The 20,566-nt window shown below is 38.3% G+C and overlaps 1 protein-coding gene across 1 annotated transcript in view; it reads left to right on the top strand.

Annotated features, from left to right (window-relative positions):
• Positions 1–17,781: 17,781 nt before the first annotated feature.
• The window catches only part of LOC149199489 (uncharacterized), a 58,554-nt gene continuing 55,769 nt past the window's right edge, over positions 17,782–20,566 (top strand). The window contains exon 1 of the mRNA XM_089400589.1: positions 17,782–18,255. Within this exon, the coding sequence (XP_089256715.1) occupies positions 17,782–18,255 (474 nt within the window). The remainder of the gene's footprint in view (positions 18,256–20,566) is intronic.

The following is a 20,566-nucleotide window of genomic DNA, read 5'->3' as shown; positions in this document are numbered from 1 at the left end:
CCTTCAGGGTCCTTGACGTTCCTTCAACTATTATCTGATATGCCAACTCTCGAGCTAACAGTTTATCAGGAACATATAGAGGAAGAACATGGGGTTTGGTAAGACTGCCAAAAATCCTCACATAAGTGAATTTCTCCTCTCCGAACCAGCTACCAACTGCTGTTAGGTCAATTGCTACTTCCTGAGATATCCTAGGGGCAGGCTTATTGAAGGTAGAATAATATACAGGTAAGAAAAAACCATTGCAAATTTTGTACATGTGATTCTTATAGTGGGCCTTCCACAACTGTTTGTGATGGATATGAATAGGATTAGGATCTTGGGAAGTCCACTTCCATCGGGGTACAGGGTATTCAGAATTAAAACAAATAATATAAAGAATATATGCACTGTAGTAGAAAGGAGGAATGATCCGAGAAGTTGTATATGTTTTCCTTCTATATTCTAATATGTCAGTGGCTAGTCTATCAGATAGAATATTTTCCCAATCCATAACATAACCATTAATCACAGCTTCCATTAATGAGACCATATCTATAGTAAGTCTTGCAGAATCATGTTTTCCCCACAGTCTACACATCATAGCGCCAGCATAGCAATATAGAGAAGCTAATGAGTTGACAGAATACTTACCCAATGACTCATGCTTATGTTTCTCCTGGAAATTCCTCCAGTGTTTGATTGGGTTTGATTCCAAGTCATTTTCTTTTGCAAATGCTTCCAGGAATGCCTTGTTATAGCGCTTCTTGGGCGGAGGTAGATGGTACATTTGTTTGAGATATTCAAGTTTAAATGACCTGAACATCCTTCCATCGGCCGTGGAAAATGTTCTATTTGAAGTTGGGATTTTCTCGACAACCCATCTAACCACATCAGTGTATGGAAAAATTTTGGCCTACGCTGCTATCCTGTGAAGGTATGAACAGGCCAATTCTTTGAGTGTTCCTTCTAACTTGCTCGTGGAATCAGCTATGGCTTCCTCTTCCAATTCTTCGGGCTCCTCTGCTTCTATCAAATTATATATGCTTTCCCAACTCACATTTCCTAGACCGAGACATGTTGTATCTGATATTATTCCCTTTTTGTTCAGTCCTGGTTCTTTAGTTACAGGAGTTGCCTTGGATTTCCTAGATTTCTTCCCCATCTTCTTCAGATTCATGAGTTCAAAGAAACTCTGCGCAGATAATTACATATCGTAACACAGGGATATGCCGCTGAAAGCCAATATCAAAATGAACAAAATTAAGGTGATTAACATATGATAAGTCGGATACAGTTAAGAACTACCATGAGTGAAATATTTTAAGGATTTATTCTTAACTGTGAAATTAATAGCCATTCCAGCCGCCAATCGTGATGAATAAATATCATAAATACCCATCTCATATATCATATATTGAATGATTACCTCAAGCGTGTCTTTGGATTTCCCTGATCGACAATTGGCGATAAATCGCAAATCGCAATTCGGAGTTTCAAAAAGGAAAAGCTTTATCACTTGCAATGAATATCTCCAATTGTCGATAAAGTGATATTATAATAGGGTGGGGTATGTTTTCATTAATTGGTTTGATTTATTATTTTTTTTAAAGACTTATGCATGCAAACCATTTCGCGAATGTTTTCTTCTTGAGATGCGCGCCTTATTTATTAATCGCAATCGAGGGTTTGGCTTGTGCTTTTAGTTCTTTGTCATATGATATCCCCGATTGCCGATTGTGATTTCCTTTATCGGATTGGAGGATTTGATGAGGCCCTCTTTATGTGTGTCCCTTTGTCATTGCGATACGCGATCTTCGATTTCTTTATCGCAATGTAGAATTATTTATAATGTTTTTCAAAGGAACACTTTGTATTTTTCAAAAGGCTTTACAAAATGAATTATTTATATTGGGCCTTTTGATAAAGATTTTCCTTATAATGAGGTCAACACCAGTTTTATTTATCAGATCACAAACCTCACTAAGTTTATTTAAAAGTGACCCATTTCTTATTAAAAATTTTGTGTAAATTTTTTTTAGAAATGTGGGGTTGTTGTACAGAACAACAAGTCTGTAACCTCATATTGAAGATCAATAAAGAAGAACTATTGAAGAATCTCTGTGTTTATCTGTTTACTTCTGTTCTTTATGTTTGAGATATATGCTATGATGGAATAATGTCTTTATGAAATAATGATCTATTGATGCGTGACTTTATGGGATAAGTCTTACTAATTGTACGCAATGCATGTTAAGCACTTTCGTGAAGATTATAATAATTTTTTCTATGTTTATTAAAGACTTAAGTAGATCTATGCGAGCTTAGATCTAGGTTTAGTTTATGGTTCGCGTAAGTAGATGATTCATCTATTAAGGATCCATAAAAACCTATCATAGAACTTCGTGAAGGTCTAGAGTCCGTTTAAAAGAAGTTGCAATATCGAGCACTAGGGGCTTATAGATCTGCTCGAAGCCAGATCTAGGTCAATAAAAGACATCACACTAATCTCTGGATGTAGAAACTTGGTTCCAGTATCCCCCCATATTGCTTCAAGTGAGACTTCAGCCTGTGCTATGTGGGTTGATGCTGAAAGGGTGAGTAGTGTAGGGTTTTTTTTTGTGCAATTAGCTTTAAACCTGGGTCATGACCCATTAAGCCAACACATATTCAAGCTTGAGGAAAGGGAGCTTTGAGAAAAGTAGAGAATACAACATTAAATACTAAAATTTAAGTACTCAGAAATACTAAAAATACATCGAATTTAGAGCTAAAAATTAGAGATTACCCTACATTCAAGGGGAACCTTTGAGAAAAGTGTAGAATTAATTGCAAAATGTGAAAACTTTAAATAAATCAAATTTAATACCTACTCTATAAAAAAGAATACAAAGTTTCTAAGATACATTTCAAGATATCAAATATGAAGCATGAATTAGGAATATAGAACACATTATTCCACATATAGATCTGTTTATTTAAGTGGGATGGGGTCCCTTGGGTTAGTTTTGGGGTTAAAAACCCAAGTTTTGATGTAAATTTTGGTAAAAAGATGTAAAGTCTCCGTGATTTGCGGATGCAGAGAGCCGAGGTAATTAGGAGTAAAAGGGGTTTTAGCCCCTTTTCTATGTAAAGTTAAGTCGGTCTTGAGATCCACCCATGGTCCACGGACCATGGGATTTTATGTAAAAAGCTATAAATAGGTGTGTCTTAGAGAGTCTAAGGCATGTCTACGTCTGAGTGGGGAAAAAGGGTAAGTAAGCAGTGTGTAGATAGAAGGAAAAATGATCTGCAGCTGAGTGCGCGGAGGCCTAGAGTAGAGTCTCTAACTGAGTGTGCGTAGGCTTAGAGTAGTTTCTACAGCTGAATGTGTGGACCCCTACAACTGAGTGCACAGGGTAGTTTTGAGTCTATAACCTCATATTGAAGATCAATAAAGAAGAATGGTTGAAGAATCTCTCTGTTTATTTGTTTACTTTTGTTCTTTATGTTTGCGATATATGTTGTGATGAAATAATGTCTTTATGAAATAATGATCTATTGAAGCACGAATCTATGGTATAAGTCTTTGTAACTGTATGCAATGCATGTTAAGTACTTTCGTGAAGATTATAATACTTTCTTCTATGTTTATTAAAGACTTAAGAAGATCTGTGTGAGCTCAAATCTAGGGTTAGTTTATGGTGTGCGTAAGTATATGATTCATCTATTAAGGATCTCCAAAGACCTATCGTAGACCTTCGCGAAGGTCTAGAGGTCGTTTAAAGAAAGTTGCAGTACCGAGCCCAAGGGGCTTATATATATGCTTGAAGGAAAATCTAGGTCAATAAAAGACATCAAGTTGATCTCTAGATGCGGAAACTTGGTTCCGGCATCCCCCCATACTACTTCAGGTGAGACTTCAGCCTACACTATGCGGGTTGATGCTTAAAGGGTGAGTAGTGTAGGGTTTTGTTTGGTGCAATTAACTCTAAACCTCGATCAGGACCCACTAAGCCAACAAATGGTTCTGTTTCCGGGACCGAGATCTTCTTAAGGAGATGTGTGATGTCACATCACTAGAATTCGACCAAGAAGGAAATATAGAAGTGGTTGGATAGGAATATTCACAAATCCCTGACACAAGAGAAAAGGAATCCGAACCTATCAAAGGAGTAGTGGTTGGACAAATATTTGTATACGGAAATACATGAAATTTTCTTCCGCACCTTCGTAATTGAACTATAAGAGTGGATAGCTAAGTTAGCAGACAACCAAGGAAGGTGGAAGATTGATGGTCCAATAGTGTGGACTCCAAAGCTAGTACAAAGGTTGGAATCCTCTGAAGACAGGATTGTGCGTGTTGTTGATCACTGGCTTGATCGAATTATAGGAGGATTTGTTACAGAGTTCGCGGTTGATACCTCAGTCAGCTACAGTGAAGCAGAATGAAACTTCTTCAAAGCACCACGATGTAAGTATCTGAGATCTCTAAATGCTTGGATTAAGATGCCCTTATGTGAAAAATGGGTTATGTGATTGCCTTGATGTTTGGAGATACGTGAGGTGGAAAAATATTTAGAAATTGAGAGAAAGCAGGTCCTGAATATAGCCTGTTGATTGGACCTCTGTCAGGCGGAAAGAGTTGACAATGTGGACACAATCAACCTCCCTAGGAGCCTAAGACTCTCTAGTGACAAACAAAACAAAGTAGAGCTATCCTTCTCTAAACATGCATTATTATATGAGAAATCAAGTACGTGGCTCTTACCTTTGTCCAAACGCTGTTGTAGAAGTCCAAGCTTTGTTGATCTGGATGAGCTCCTCCTTTTCTCCAAAACCTGCAATCACCAACAGTCAAACCATTAAATAGCACCTGATTATAACATAAAACAAAGCATATTCAACATGTAGACCAAGGAACACATGAAACAACTCATAAACAACAAGTTATTGAGAAGAATGGACTAATTTGCATTAAAGGTAACAAAAGGAACAATTACAACCTGAGCGCCTTGGTGTTGTGCAAGTTCCTCCCAAGGGTCCTTCAAGATTTTCCTCTACTTTGACAAAGCTCACCCCACTTCCAAGTAGAACAAGTAAAGATGGCAATCTCTCCTCACAAGCTTCTAAATGGGAGTCTCTATTTCGACAGCATTTACCCTTAGAAATCTATAGCTTTCAACCTCCCCTCCTTCTGGCCCAAGGCCTTTATTTATAGTGCTCATGAAGAAGTTATTCAGGTCCACCATCAATGGGATAAGTCCCTCTTTGGGTGGGATAGTTCCCCTCTTGATGGGATAAGTTCCTCCTTCATAGGGATACATGAACCATCTGGAGGCGCTCAATACACGTCGAACAACCTTCTAGAATGCTCTAGAAATGACCACAAGTAACTTTTTAAAGATGAAACTTGCGCATTTTGACTTTTACAGGGGGTCCCTTTACATACAGAGCGTCCAAGGACGCAGCTTTTGTGAACATTGGGTGCGTCCCCGTAGGCAAAGCTGAGAGAACCTGCGTACCCAGAGATAAACACTTTTACAAAGACTTTCTCTCATTTTGGAGTTTGACATGACAAGCAGAGGCATAAGACTTGCCCAGGAGGATAGCATGACTGTTGATAGAGCCATACTAACTGTTCATGACCATGGTGACATTTTTTAGTGTAACAGATTGCCCCCTAAAGTGCGAAGCCTATAGTAGATTAGGGTTTTGTTTTATCTAGGAAGGGTGAAGCGCTTTATCATTTCAAGGATCATCTCGAGGAGAGCCTGGTCAGAACCTGCAATTTTCAACACAAAATACATGTATAAGATTATATCATCGCTGAGGTAGGCATTCCCATACTCAGATCAAAAACTTTAACTAACAGACTAACTACTCTGATACAGGAATGATCTTGCAGTACATCATAATCATAGACTTTTGTAGACACAGTATGGGCGCAACCATCTGTTTATGATTGGTCTACTATATAATGAATACAAAACTCCTCGCAGCCTGGATGGTGGAAACTAGATCTAGGGTCTTCATTTCTGCTTCCCAAATTGGTACGATTCTAGTCATGCGAATAAATGAGTTGATGTCGAGCATGGTAGAAACCAATTGATTACCAGTCAATGATGTAAACTGTTAACAAGTGTGAGAGAAACCACCAGTAATGTCAATGGTTCTCAAAGTACCCAGTACAATCCATGAGATGTGAATGAATGAGTTGATGTCGAACATTTCACGGAATCCCTTGATCGAAAGTCAATGATGTAAACTGACGTCAAAGGCGAGAAACCTGCCATTGATGCATGCAGACTTCAAGGTACTGATAATTTCTAAGTCATCTTTCTAGATAATGTGCTGATGTCGATAGAAAGCGACCCGTTGCAGGCAAGCCCACAACACGAAATCATAGTTCGAGTTGAAGAAAATGTTGCTGTAAGGACTGACTCAGGGATGGTCAAAATGGATGACAAGTATTTTGCAGATGAAAGTTTTGTTTGCAGACCTCTTGAACACATAACGACACAGCAGATGGTTTGGTGACGAATGATTCAAAGTTAATCCCCGAAACCCGGTTAAAGACTTTCAATGTGGCTTGATTGACTGTGAGGCAAAAGATTTCCCAACCCAGGTGAATGAAAAGTGTCGTGTTCAAGAGTGGTTGTAAAGTTTCTTCTGTGATAAAGGATAGCAAATAGACTCATTCTTCTCTCTTTTCCCCCACCATTTCTGGCAAGTACCTCTTTATTTTTAACAAGCTTGAGGAGGATAACATATGCTTGATTATAAGCTCATCCTTCGGATGAGTCCAACCTAGTTTTGATTCGAACCCTAGGAAGGAGCGGTTCGTTCCCATTTGTAATTGAACAGGTCCTTTACTGTGAAATTTTAACGAGTCCAGTATAGGAGAAACTCGGTGTTTTTCAATTTAAAGAGTCTGAAAAACTTAAGAAGACTCCAAGTTGAACTTTTTCGTAAATTTGTGTCCCACAAGCCCGAAAAAGTATAAAATAATACTTGGGGGAACTGCTTGATCTTACGACCAAGGAGTATTTTCATAGTTAGTGCCACTGACCTGAAAAGTAAAAAGCGATCAAGGACACGTCGTTTTATTTCCGTATCGAGTTTGAAACGACAAAAACCCGGCAATCTTTTCCTGTTTTTCCGGTCAGAAAAGGGCTATAAGGGGACCGTCTTTTAGTTCCGTTTTAACGAGTGTAAAAGAAATGCTCGGCAACCTTTTCATGTTTTAGGAGTCAGAAAAGGGCTTAAAAGATGACTCTGATATTTTGGTTCGTGAAAAATAACAATTTTCCCTCTAAGTCCCTTTGTCCTGCACAAAAACGACACATTACTCATACCTGTTTAAGATAGGCAAAAATTCATCGAAAAACATCTTTCCATGGTGAAAAATAAACAAACCTAGCATTCATTCATCCAAAAAACCTATAAAAAGACTTTTTACCATGTCATTTTTACCATTTTACTGTTGAGGTTGAACAAAGGGCTTTTGGCAAGAAACTTCCCGTGGTCGCTGCGGAAAATCCGACCGTCAGAATCGAACGCCGTCTCCTCCAGGTATTTCACAACATCCTCCTTGTCATTTTCATCCGATTAAAATTTCATTTTAGGTTCCAGTTTTGATTTTTGGGGGGTTTTAGGTTTTGAAAACCACTCCGCGGGGTACGCAGGTGCCCTAAAGGCTGGGCTGCGTCCCTCGACTTTTTCCTACACAGGAAAAAGGTCGGGGGACGCAGCCTACCTTCAGGCCACCTGCGTCCCGGCGCTCTGTGTGCCAAACGCGGGGTGCGTCCTCCGTAAAAGGCGGAATTCAAAACCCCAAACTCCAAAATCAACCATTCAAATTTCCTAAAATTAATTCTAATGTCCATTTGTTGGTGTGTAGGGCACTTACCATGCTGGATTGGAGAGAAAGAGAGCACGAGGAGGTTGATGAAGCTGCAATTAGTCACCAACCATCCCTCGATGCCCTAAGAGGATGCGGATTATACAAATACTGGACCATACCTGGCATGAGGGCTCAGGTGAGATTCTTGGAGTGGCTGGTTGAGAGATGGAACGTTAATGAACAATGCTTTTACATCGGAGAGCACCAGCTCGAGATAGAGCCCTCCGACATATACTTTCTCACTGGCTTACCGAATAGGGGTGAGCAACTCAATCTAGCCGGGACTAGGCCGGGTGGCCAATCCCTTGATAGTCTCCGAGCAGATTGGTGCATACCCAATCAACACCATGCGAAAGGCATAGAGATCAAATACATCTCTCGGCGTGAACTCATGGTCATAGCTTTCACTGTCACCAGGATTTGCGGCTCAGCCACTTTACATATTGCTACTGGGTCCCAAATGCGAATGGCAATTGACTGTTTCTGAGGCACCATCTTCAACTGGTGTGATGCTGTGACGGCCAATGTGAAGGCCCAATTGACCAGGGCAAAGACCGGACGACTGAAGACCTTTGGATATGGGCCTTTAGTTGTGAGCTTTGCCTTGGAGAGAGTTCCGATGCTGATCCCTCAGCATCTCACTGTTGATATCTTGGGTCCTCGGGAGCCAAAGCTTATACGATGGGTTACGGTGATGGCCCGGCATCCGGACGAGGGTGCGGCGATTGTTCGATTCTCTGATAGTTATTTTCACTGGTTAGAGGACCAGGTTTTTGCGATCCAGGACTTTCCATATGCCAGAGTAGATTTTCGGAATGATCCGGACATGGTTCTTCCACAGGGAGAACAATGGGATGACAGAGGTACTTTATTTTTCACAAGTTTTTAAATTATCTATTTTTTTTGTTTTTTATATATATCGTCTCAAAACTGACAGTAAAATTTTTCAAAATGCAGATGTTGGTCCACAGCGCCCAGCCAACCTCCGGGCTTTTGAGAGGAGACATCCAGTTGCACCGGCACCGGCCCCACAGGATGCGGCTGCAGAGTCACTGGCTGAGTTGGAGCATGATCTAGAGCGTCTCACGGCGGATATACCCGAGACTACTATGGATGATATTCCTATCAGGCTTCAGCGCTTTGTAGTCGCGGTCCCTGGACCGTTTAGGAGATTTTTGCGTAAGGTAGCCCGTGCAGTGGTGTCATATAGAGAGCATCACCAGTGATTGGATGGTCACTTTGTAGACACATGTGACATTTTTGACCTTTTTGTACTTATCATTTTTGCCGACCATAAGGTGTTTTTCAACCTATGGTCGAAGACGATGTATATTTTTTGACACACTCCTATCTATATATATATCACTATTACCGGCTTATCTTGTTAAACATGTATGATGAAATGTTTTTAAATTTACTTGTATGATTATCGTAAATGTCTTTCCAACATTCGAGAAGCAATTGCATCTGCTAATGTATTTAGAGACCTTGGAATATGTTGATATTCAATGTAATCAAACTCACGTTCCAAGAGACGCACTCTCAAAAATAATCTTAATAACACAGGATTTCTAATGGCATATACTCTATTAAGCTGTAATACAACGAGTTCAGAATCTAACCTCACTATCAAACGTCGAATTCCAAATGAAATGGATTCAGATAATAATTCAACCACTGCACTGTATTCTGCAATGTTGTTCGTTGTTTGACCGAGGCTCACCCCATGCATAGAAACTAACTCGTCAGAGGGCGAATAAATAACCCAAGCTGCGGAAGAGATATTCCATGTACTATGACAAGCACCATCAGCGAATCCAATGTATGTTTGGAGAGGCGTCGACATCTGCAATATCAAGAGTAAAACCAAGATAAGCCAGAATAACGACGAGAAACACACTCTCTAAGCTAAGCACACTGTCTAAACTAAAAAACACTAGCTAGAAAGTAAAACCTATCCTAACTAAAAATTCTCCATACCCAACATTTAAGCGTAATACCTCTTTAGGTAAAGTCCATTTCTGGGTTTACTGAAAGAGTCCCCATCAAAATCAACTAACTCATAGGCCCCTTTGGCTAGCTTTCGCTTGACAATGTAGGGTCCATGCCACATGGGAACGAATTTTCCAGCACCTAGCTTATCATTAGCTTGATCATATAAGAGCACTAGGTCTCCCTCCAAAAAACTCCGAGGGGTCACATTTTTATCATACTGAGCTTTCATTCGCTTCGCATGAGTCTCGATTGCCAAAGTAGCGTCACGTCGAGTCTCATCTAATTTAGCTAAGTACAATAAACGTTTCTCCTCTTCGGAAGTAGCTGGAAGTAATTCGACAGCCATTTGAAGTGATGGGATTTCGCATTCAATGGGTAACACAGCTTCCAAGCCATAAACTAGCTGGAAAGGAGTGAACCCTGTTGAAGTTTTCACTGAAGTTTGGTATGCCCATAGCACTGAAAATAACATGTTATGCCAATTCGTCCGATGAATGCCGATGATTCGTCGGATCATAATAACAAGAACTTTGTTGATAGACTCAACCAAACCGTTGGCTTGCGGATAATAAGGAGTAGAACTATCGTGGCGCAAACCAAGCTGGCTTGTAAGCTCAGTCATCATGGTGTTTCGAAAATGGCTCCCATGGTCTGTGATGATCGCTTGCGGGACACCGAACCTAGTTATAATGTGATTGAATACGAAAACTGCAGCTGTTTTGCCGCTTGCGTCGAATGTAGGCATCGCCTCGGCCCATTTAGTAAAATAATCAACCGCGAGGATGATATACGCATGCCCCCCGGCCGAGTGAGGGTTACAAGTAATAAAGTCGATACCCCATTTGGCGAATGGTCCAACGGCAATTATAGGGTGGAGAGGAGCAGGCGGTGCGCGCATCTTACGATCGAACACTTGACAGTTGTGGCATTTTCGGACCGCAACGATGCAATCTTTAAACATGGACGGCCAGAAATAGCCAGCACGCAACACCTTCTGAGCTGTGGCATACCCAGACATATGACCGCCACACGCTCCAGAGTGACAGTCATTCAAAACCCTCTCAGCCTCTTCGTGAGTTAAACAACGTCGAAAAACTAAGTCTGCCCCCCGGCGATAAAGTGTATCTCCAATAATTCTGTATTGCTGGGATTGAAACCGAATTTTCCGACGCTCTGACTTTGAAGCTTCAGGCCGAAAGGTTTGGGTCTGGAGATAGATGATTATATCTCCATACCACGGATCTAAAGTACTGATAAGAAACAAAGATTCGTCCGCAATGGACTCCTCTGCCACAGTCTCTGCGTCAGTACGCGGGAAATCACACATCAATTCCGCAAAGACTAAGGATTTCTTAGACTTGGACTTCTCGAACTCCAAATCGAACTCTTGCAGGATGACAATCCATTTAGAGTACTTGCCCCCTAGCAATTGTCTCGTCAAAATATAAATCATAGGGTTGCAATCCAAAATAACTGTAGTCTTACGGAGAAGAATGTAGTGACGAAAACGCTGGACAGCTTGAACGGCTGCCAGGGCCAATTTCTCCACATGCGAATATTTTAGCTCGGTGGGATTTAACGTCCTACTAAGATAATATATCACATGTTCCGTTCCGAATTCGTCTTCGTGAACTAACACCATTCCAATGGTGGAATGCGAGGCGGCGAGGTATAAGAAGTAGTCCTGGTTGTAGTTGGGAGGATGCAATAGCGGTGCATGGGTCAACGCGTGTTTAAGTGCATCGAAAGATTGTTGGGCAATCTCATCCCAAGAGAATTGAGCGTTCTGTTTCAACAACCGTGTAAAACCCTTAGTGACCTCGGCGTAGTTTGGAATGAATCGCCGTAAAAAGTTCGCTTTCCCTTGCAAACTTTGGAGTTGGCGCAAACTCGAAGGAGGAGGCAATTTGATGATAGCTTCAACCTTCGAGGGATCGACGCGAATACCGGCTTTTGAAACAACAAATCCCAGCAATCGACCCGCTTCTATACAGAATACACACTTGTGGGGATTCAACCGAATACGATAATGCCTACACCTCATAAAGATTGCTCGTAAATGGACAAGGTGATCGGCTCGACGTAAAGAATGAGCAGGCAAATCATCGAGGTACGGTTGCACAATGTGCTTGATGTCATGAAAGGCGTAAGACATGGCCCGTTGAAAAGTGGCTCCGGCATTCTTAAGTCCAAAAGGTAATTTGCAATAAGCAAATGTCCCCCATGGGCAAATGAATGCCGTTTTTGGTTGATCGACAGGTAGAATATTGATTTGATTATAGCCCGAAAAACCATCCATAAAGGAGAACATTTCACTTCCGGCACAATCATCAATTATTTGATCGATATAGGGCGTAGGATAGTTGTCTTTTGGACATGCTCGATTGATATCCCTATAGTCGATACAGATTCTTATTGTTCCTTGTTTCTTGTTCACCGGAACAATATTCGATACCCAATCCGTTAAGGGGATCGGATAAATGAAACCTGCTTTCAACAGCTTTTCGACTTCTGCTTTAATCGCAGCCGCTTTCCTAGGGTGAATCTGACGCAAACGTTGCCGGACGGGTTTAGCGTCCGGGTAGGTTTTGATTTCATGAACAACAATGGCGGGATCGATTCCTGGCATTTCTTCGTAAGACCAGGAAAACACATCGCGGAATTCTTGGAATAGGGCCTTGTAAATTTGAATTTCTTCTTCTGTACACGAGGCACCTATATGAATGTTCTCAACAATTCCGGGCTTCACTGAAATGTCAATGGGAACAGTTCGAGAAATGTTCCCTAAATTCAACTCTGAGTCAGGATGTTTCGTTGGACTCTGAGCGTCTTTGACATATTCAGCGGTAAAGATAGATGAAAAATCGTTTTCAAAAACATCAGCCTCAGGTAAAAACGAAGATCTATGATGGAGATCTTCCCACGGTAGATCGTCTACACTTAGGATTTCGCGAAGTTGCTCGTCAGATGACACGACTTCGGGAAACGTTATCCGTTCTAAGGTTGATGGGAAAAGAGATTCCTCACTGACCACATTCATTTGGTCGATTTGGGTTGAACTTGGGTCGGTAAAAGACACGACGGCTTCATAAGCAATTTCATATGGACTCAATGGCATAGAGTCACCGAAAGAGTCTATCTCAGATTCAGATGGGACAATCCAAGGATCATCGTAAAAAATGGTGTCTGAAGTAATCATATGAATGGATGCGAATGAAGGGTCTGCGTTAACTGGAGGAAAAGGAAAAGTTCCCAGTAAACCAGAATCTTTAACTAAACCTACACCAACGTCCCTATAAGGGATTGTCGTTTTAGCGACATGCTGAATACTCTCTGAAGAGGCTGGGTCGGATGAAAAGTATGTCAGCTGATCAATTGTCACGATCTTGCCATTATATGGAAACTTGATTACTCTGAAGACCGATGAAACGACCGCTGTCATAGCATATGACCAACTTCGACCCAACAGAAGGTTGTAGTCCAGAGGGGCATCAACCACCTCCACATCTAGACTAACGGTTTTACCTTCTACCCCTATAGGTAATTCCTGCAAAATGCCAAACGGACGGAACCCACGGCCATCAAAAGCCTTAAGGATGGTGGGGGATTGGTTCAGCGAAGGAGAACCAAGTGATCTCCAACACTGAATCGACATAATACACGTGGAAGCTCCCTCATCAATTACAGTCCGATGAATAGGCCTGCCTTTGACTATCACTGGGATCTGGAAAGCCATTTGATGGGGTAAGCGCGGTGTACTATTTTCTAGATCGAAGATTATGAGATTCGGGTCCTGAACGTCAACAGCTCCGATAGCCGACAAAAGTAATTTCCGTTGTGCTGGGCATGATTGCAGCACTTCTAGAGCCGACATTGCTGAGGGTGAAACAGCTAAGTCCTCAACAATGTTGTAATTCTGGGCCGCTCTCGCATGTGGATTGAAAGCAGACCTTCGAATTACACCCTTGGCGGGCGGTTTGATTACTAGATCCGGGTTAGGTTTCTCGATCTGTAGTGGATCGGAACCGGGAGCTGAGGTTGATGGAATAGAATGAGAAGATTCTACTTCTTTACCATCAACAGGATTCTTACTACCATAATCTTGCGATCGAGTCGCAATCCTCACATGAGACATCATCAAAATGGGTTCTTCACTGGCATTTGAGGAAGAACCTATCATTTTGGATTTAAGAGATCTGTGGCTTGTGTCATTTGAATTATTGATCGGAGAATCCACAGTTTCAACATCTTTATACCAACGTTTCAAATCCCAAGTGGGATCCATCATCAGGGTTGAAGAATGATGATACAAGAAGAGCAGAAAACTTTTAATAAATACTAATGAGGAGGAATAATAAGAGAGAACAAAGAGTCGGCTTGGGAATTTTTAATTTTATTTTATATATTTTAATTTTATTTTATATATTTATATATTTATATATTTTATTTATATTTTATTCTTATTAATTGTTATAAATAATTAATTTTTTATAATAAATATTTAATTAATATTAATAATATTGTTGTTATACATGTAAATCATTATAAATAATTAATATGTTTACAATAAATTAATTATTATACCTAATTGATCATAATCATAATTTCTGTTATTCATATTAGTTACTAATTCCTTAAACAAAGATGATATTAATAATTAAAATATTAATTAATCAAATTAAATTAGAATGAAACTACATTAATAGAAATCAATTATTATAAATAATTAATTAATATTGTATAATAAATAATTAATTATTATTAAATATTAATAATTAAATATAATAATAATTAATTAATTAATTAATTAATAAACTAATTAATATATTAATATAATCATTATAAAAAAAAATTAATTTATATTAGAAATTTTTTTTAGGTGATTAGGCTTAGGGTTGACTAATATAATAATTAATTAATTAATATGTTTAAGTCATATTAACTAACAAACAAATTAATAATTATTATTAATGATTAATAATTAATTTTATAGTTATAATAATGACCAATTGTTATTAATTAATTGTCCCATAAAATGATGATTAAAATATAATAATAATTATTAATTGATTAATTAATATATTAATTAGGAATTAATAAGATTATAATTATTAAATAGATTAAATTATAGGAGATTAGAATCTAAAGATGACAAATATAATGATGATTAACTAAATAATATTTTATCATATTAATTAATACAAATTAATAATTAATATTTATGGCTAACTAATATTCAATTTTATTTTTTTATTATTATTATTTAATATAATAGCTAATAAAATAATATAAGACTAATCAAATGTTAAATAATAATTTATTAATAATTAGAATAAATGATAATACATAAATATTTTAATAATTAATTAATTAGTATAATAATAAATATGTTAAATAATATAATAATTATAAATTAAATTTATTAAGTAAATTAATTAAATTTTAATTTTAATTTTAATTTTATTTTATATATTTGAATAATATTAGTAATTATAAATGGTTAATATCTATGGTTAAGTAATATAATAAAATATATTCATTAAATTATTAAAGAAGACTTAATGATGAAATTAGAATAGGAGAAGGAGGGGGGACAACATACCTGCATTACCTGCATTACCTGGGGATGGGTTGGCGACTTCTGATTTCTTTTATCACGGGGAGCCAGCTTCTGCTAATTTCCATACCATTGTCTCTGTTCAGATTCTCAGGATGCTTAATAATCTCAAGAGCTTCTCTGATCTTTCGTCTTTGATGATGCTCCTCTCTTGCGATAATGGATGCGTTTTCTAGGCAAATATGGTGATTAGTCTTCAAGGAGTGTTCCACCAATGCTGAGGTACGAGATCTTCCATTTCTGATATCAGCGCCATGTTCTTTGAGCCTTGTCTGGAGGGACCGACCAGTTTCACCTATGTAGCTTTTTCCACAAGAACAGTCTATTTTATAGACTCCTTTCAGTTGAAGGTTGTCAATATCATCTTTAACGGACTTCAAATTATGTCTGATGGTACCCGGGGCTGAGAAGTGAGTGATAATGTTTTTCTTTCTTAGGACTTTAGCGATCTTGTCAGTAACACCATGGATATAAGGTAGAAAAATCTTACCCTGAGGCTGGTCTTGCGTCTTATGCTCATGGGATGACAACTTTCTTTCAGCTCTCTCAAAGGCTTTTTTAATTTCATGCTCTTTGTAGCCTATCCTCTTAAAAGCTGAACCCAAATGATTCTTTTCTTCATTTAGGTGTTCTGAGTCGGAAATTCGAAGGGCTCTGGTGGCAAGGGTATTTAGAACACCAAACTTTTGGGCCGGGTGATGGTGGGAATCCGCATGGAGGTAACTTTCTGTGTGTGTTGACTTTCTGAAAACCTTGTGGCCTAAAGAGCCATCTTCCTTTCTCATGATTAGAACGTCCAAAAATGGAATGCTCTTGTTTTCTTCAAGTTCCATCGTAAATTTTATCTCTGGAGAGATGGAATTTAAGTGAATGAAAAACTTATCAAGTTCAGCTCTACCATGCGTCCATTTTATGTTGGTGTCATCGACAAACCGCTTCCACCATGCCGGCTTTAAAGGATAAGATTCCAGGGCCTTCTTTTCAAAGTGCTCCATGTATAGGTTGGCTACGATCGGAGATAGGGGTGATCCCATTGCCACACCTGATGTCTGCTCATAAAATATTCCTTGGAAGGTGAACACTGTAGACCTCAGGCAGATTTCAGCCAGCTTCGCAGTCTCAGGATCAGTAACACCTTTTATAACTTGAATGGCTTCTTCAAGAGGAATCTTTGTGAATAAGGATACCACGTCAAAGCTAACAAGAATGTCGTCACGCTCCATCCTTTCATTTTTAATTAGTTTCACAAAGTCTTGGGAGTCTTTGATGAAGGAATCAGTATTTCCGACAAGGGGTTTAAGGATTTTAGCAACATATTTAGCAAGTTCATAGGTAGGGGAGCCAATAGTATTGACTATCGGTCTGAGGGGGACCCCTTCCTTATGGATCTTAGGTAATCCATAGATTCTAGGGACGGTTTCACATGATGGGGTTAATTTCTTCTTTAATTTCTCATCAAGGTTAGAATTTGAGATGATCTTTTTTACATCCTTCATGATCTTGGGAATGGGATTACTGTTCAACTTCTTATAACTGCCACAGCTTAGGTGATCATTCATCTTGCGCACATAGTCTTCTTTATCTAAAATGACTGCTGCTCCTCCCTTATCTGCTATAAGAACCACCACCTTGTCATTGTTTCGCAAAGATTTGAAAGCTTTTTTCTCTTCCCTACTCAGGTTACTTTTGGGAGCATTGGATTTGCTCATGATGACAGAAAATTCTTGCCTCAATGCTTCTTTGTCTTCCAGAGGAAGGTAACCAATCCCGTCTTCTATGCTACATATCATGGTTTCAATGGGGAGTTTTTTAGGAGCAACTGCAAACCCCATACCTTTGCTGAGAACATTTGTAACAAGAGGATCTAATTCTTGGGAGGATAGGTTGACCACTTTTTTATTTGATCTTGACTCCAAGGTGCCTGTTGAAGATGCGGTTTTAACTTTTTCAACATTCATGCTTAAGCCTCGACTTTCATTATTTCCCTTGCCATCATTAAAATTAAGAATACGTTCACAGCCTTGTCTTCCCATGTTCCCCGTGTCATCATCAAAATTCGGAATGTGCTCACATGAGAGAGACTTGTTTTCAAAGCTATCATTTATTGAATCATCATGATAACTGCTAACATTCCCTTTTAATTTAGGGTTATTAACAGTGTTAATTTAGGGTTATTAACAGTGATAACACTGTTAATAACCCTAAATTAAAAGGGAATGTTAGCAGTTATCATGATGATTCAATAAATGATAGCTTTGAAAACAAGTCTCTCTCATGTGAGCACATTCCGAATTTTGATGATGACATGGGGAACATGGGAAGACAAAGCTGTGAACGCATTCTTAATTTTAATGATGGCAAGGGAAATAATGAAAGTCGAGGCTTAAGCATGAATGTTGAAAAAGTTAAAACCGCATCTTCAACAGGCACCTTGGAGTCAAGATCAAATAAAAAAGTGGTCAACCTATCCTCCCAAGAATTAGATCCTCTTGTTACAAATGTTCTCAGCAAAGGTATGGGGTTTGCAGTTGCTCCTAAAAAACTCCCCATTGAAACCATGATATGTAGCATAGAAGACGGGATTGGTTACCTTCCTCTGGAAGACAAAGAAGCATTGAGGCAAGAATTTTCTGTCATCATGAGGAAATCCAATGCTCCCAAAAGTAACCTGAGTAGGGAAGAGCAAAAAGCTTTCAAATCTTTGCGAAACAATGACAAGGTGGTGGTTCTTAAAGCAGATAAGGGAGGAGCAGTAGTCATTTTAGATAAAGAAGACTATGTGCGCAAGATGAATGATCACCTAAGCTGTGGCAGTTATAAGAAGTTGAACAGTAATCCCATTCCCAAGATCATGAAGGATGTAAAAAAGATCATCTCAAATTCTAACCTTGATGAGAAATTAAAGAAGAAATTAACCCCATCATGTGAAACCGTCCCTAGAATCTATGGATTACCTAAGATCCATAAGGAAGGGGTCCCCCTCAGACCGATAGTCAATACTATTGGCTCCCCTACCTATGAACTTGCTAAATATGTTGCTAAAATCCTTAAACCCCTTGTCGGAAATACTGATTCCTTCATCAAAGACTCCCAAGACTTTGTGAAACTAATTAAAAATGAAAGGATGGAGCGTGACGACATTCTTGTTAGCTTTGACGTGGTATCCTTATTCACAAAGATTCCTCTTGAAGAAGCCATTCAGGTTATAAAAGGTGTTACTGATCCTGAGACTGCGAAGCTGGCTGAAATCTGCCTGAGGTCTACAGTGTTCACCTTCCAAGGAATATTTTATGAGCAGACATCAGGTGTGGCAATGGGATCACCCCTATCTCCGATCGTAGCCAACCTATACATGGAGCACTTTGAAAAGGAAGGCCCTGGAATCTTATCCTTTAAAGCCGGCATGGTGGAAGCAGTTTGTCGATGACACCAACATAAAATGGACGCATGGTAGAGCTGAACTTGATAAGTTTTTCATTCACTTAAATTCCATCTCTCCAGAGATAAAATTTACGATGGAACTTGAAGAAAACAAGAGCATTCCATTTTTGGACGTTCTAATCATGAGAAAGGAAGATGGCTCTTTAGGCCACAAGGTTTTCAGAAAGTCAACACACACAGAAAGTTACCTCCATGCGGATTCCCACCATCACCCGGCCCAAAAGTTTGGTGTTCTAAATACCCTTGCCACCAGAGCCCTTCGAATTTCCGACTCAGAACACCTAAATGAAGAAAAGAATCATTTGGCTTCAGCTTTTAAGAGGATAGGCTACAAAGAGCATGAAATTAAAAAAGCCTTTGAGAGAGCTGAAAGAAAGTTGTCATCCCATGAGCATAAGACGCAAGACCAGCCTCAGGGTAAGATTTTTCTACCTTATATCCATGGTGTTACTGACAAGATCGCTAAAGTCCTAAGAAAGAAAAACATTATCACTCACTTCTCAGCCCCGGGTACCATCAGACATAATTTGAAGTCCGTTAAATATGATATTGACAACCTTCAACTGAAAGGAGTCTATAAAATAGACTGTTCTTGTGGAAAAAGCTACATAGGTGAAACTGGTCGGTCCCTCCAGACAAGGCTCAAAGAACATGGCGCTGATATCAGAAATGGAAGATCTCGTACCTCAGCATTGGCGGAACACTCCTTGAAGACTAATCACCATATTTGCCTAGAAAACGCATCCATTATCGCAAGAGAGGAGCATCATCAAAGACGAAAGATCAGAGAAGCTCTTGAGATTATTAAGCATCCTGAGAATCTGAACAGAGACAATGGTATGGAAATTAGCAGAAGCTGGCTCCCCGTGATAAAAGAAATCAGAAGTCGCCAACCCATCCCCAGGTAATGCAGGTAATGCAGGTATGTTGTCCCCCCTCCTTCTCCTATTCTAATTTCATCATTAAGTCTTCTTTAATAATTTAATGAATATATTTTATTATATTAATTAACCATAGATATTAACCATTTATAATTACTAATATTATTCAAATATATAAAATAAAATTAAAATTAAAATTAAAATTTAATTAATTTACTTAATAAATTTAATTTATAATTATTATATTATTTAACATATTTATTATTATACTAATTAATTAATTATTAAAATATTTATGTATTATCATTTATTCTAATTATTAATAAATTATTATTTAACATTTGATTAGTCTTATATTATTTTATTAGCTATTATATTAAATAATAAAAAAAAAAAAAAAATTGAATATTAGTTAGCCATAAATATTAATTATTAATTTGTATTAATTAATATGATAAAATATTATTTAGTTAATCATCATTATATTTGTCATCTTTAGATTCTAATCTCCTATAATTTAATCTATTTAATAATTATAATCTTATTAATTCCTAATTAATATATTAATTAATCAATTAATAATTATTATTATATTTTAATCATCATTTTATGGGACAATTAATTAATAACAATTGGTCATTATTATGAATTATTATAACTATAAAATTAATTATTAATCATTAATAATAATTATTAATTTGTTTGTTAGTTAATATGACTGAAACATATTAATTAATTAATTATTATATTAGTCAACCCTAAGCCTAA

The sequence above is a fragment of the Pinus tabuliformis genome, chromosome 2_1 (genome assembly GCF_031772625.1).
Source record: "Pinus tabuliformis cultivar Carrire ecotype Pingquan chromosome 2_1, CPIR1, whole genome shotgun sequence".
In the NCBI taxonomy this organism is placed as follows: Eukaryota; Viridiplantae; Streptophyta; class Pinopsida; order Pinales; family Pinaceae; genus Pinus; species Pinus tabuliformis.
This window is presented reverse-complemented; position numbering and strand designations above follow the sequence as displayed.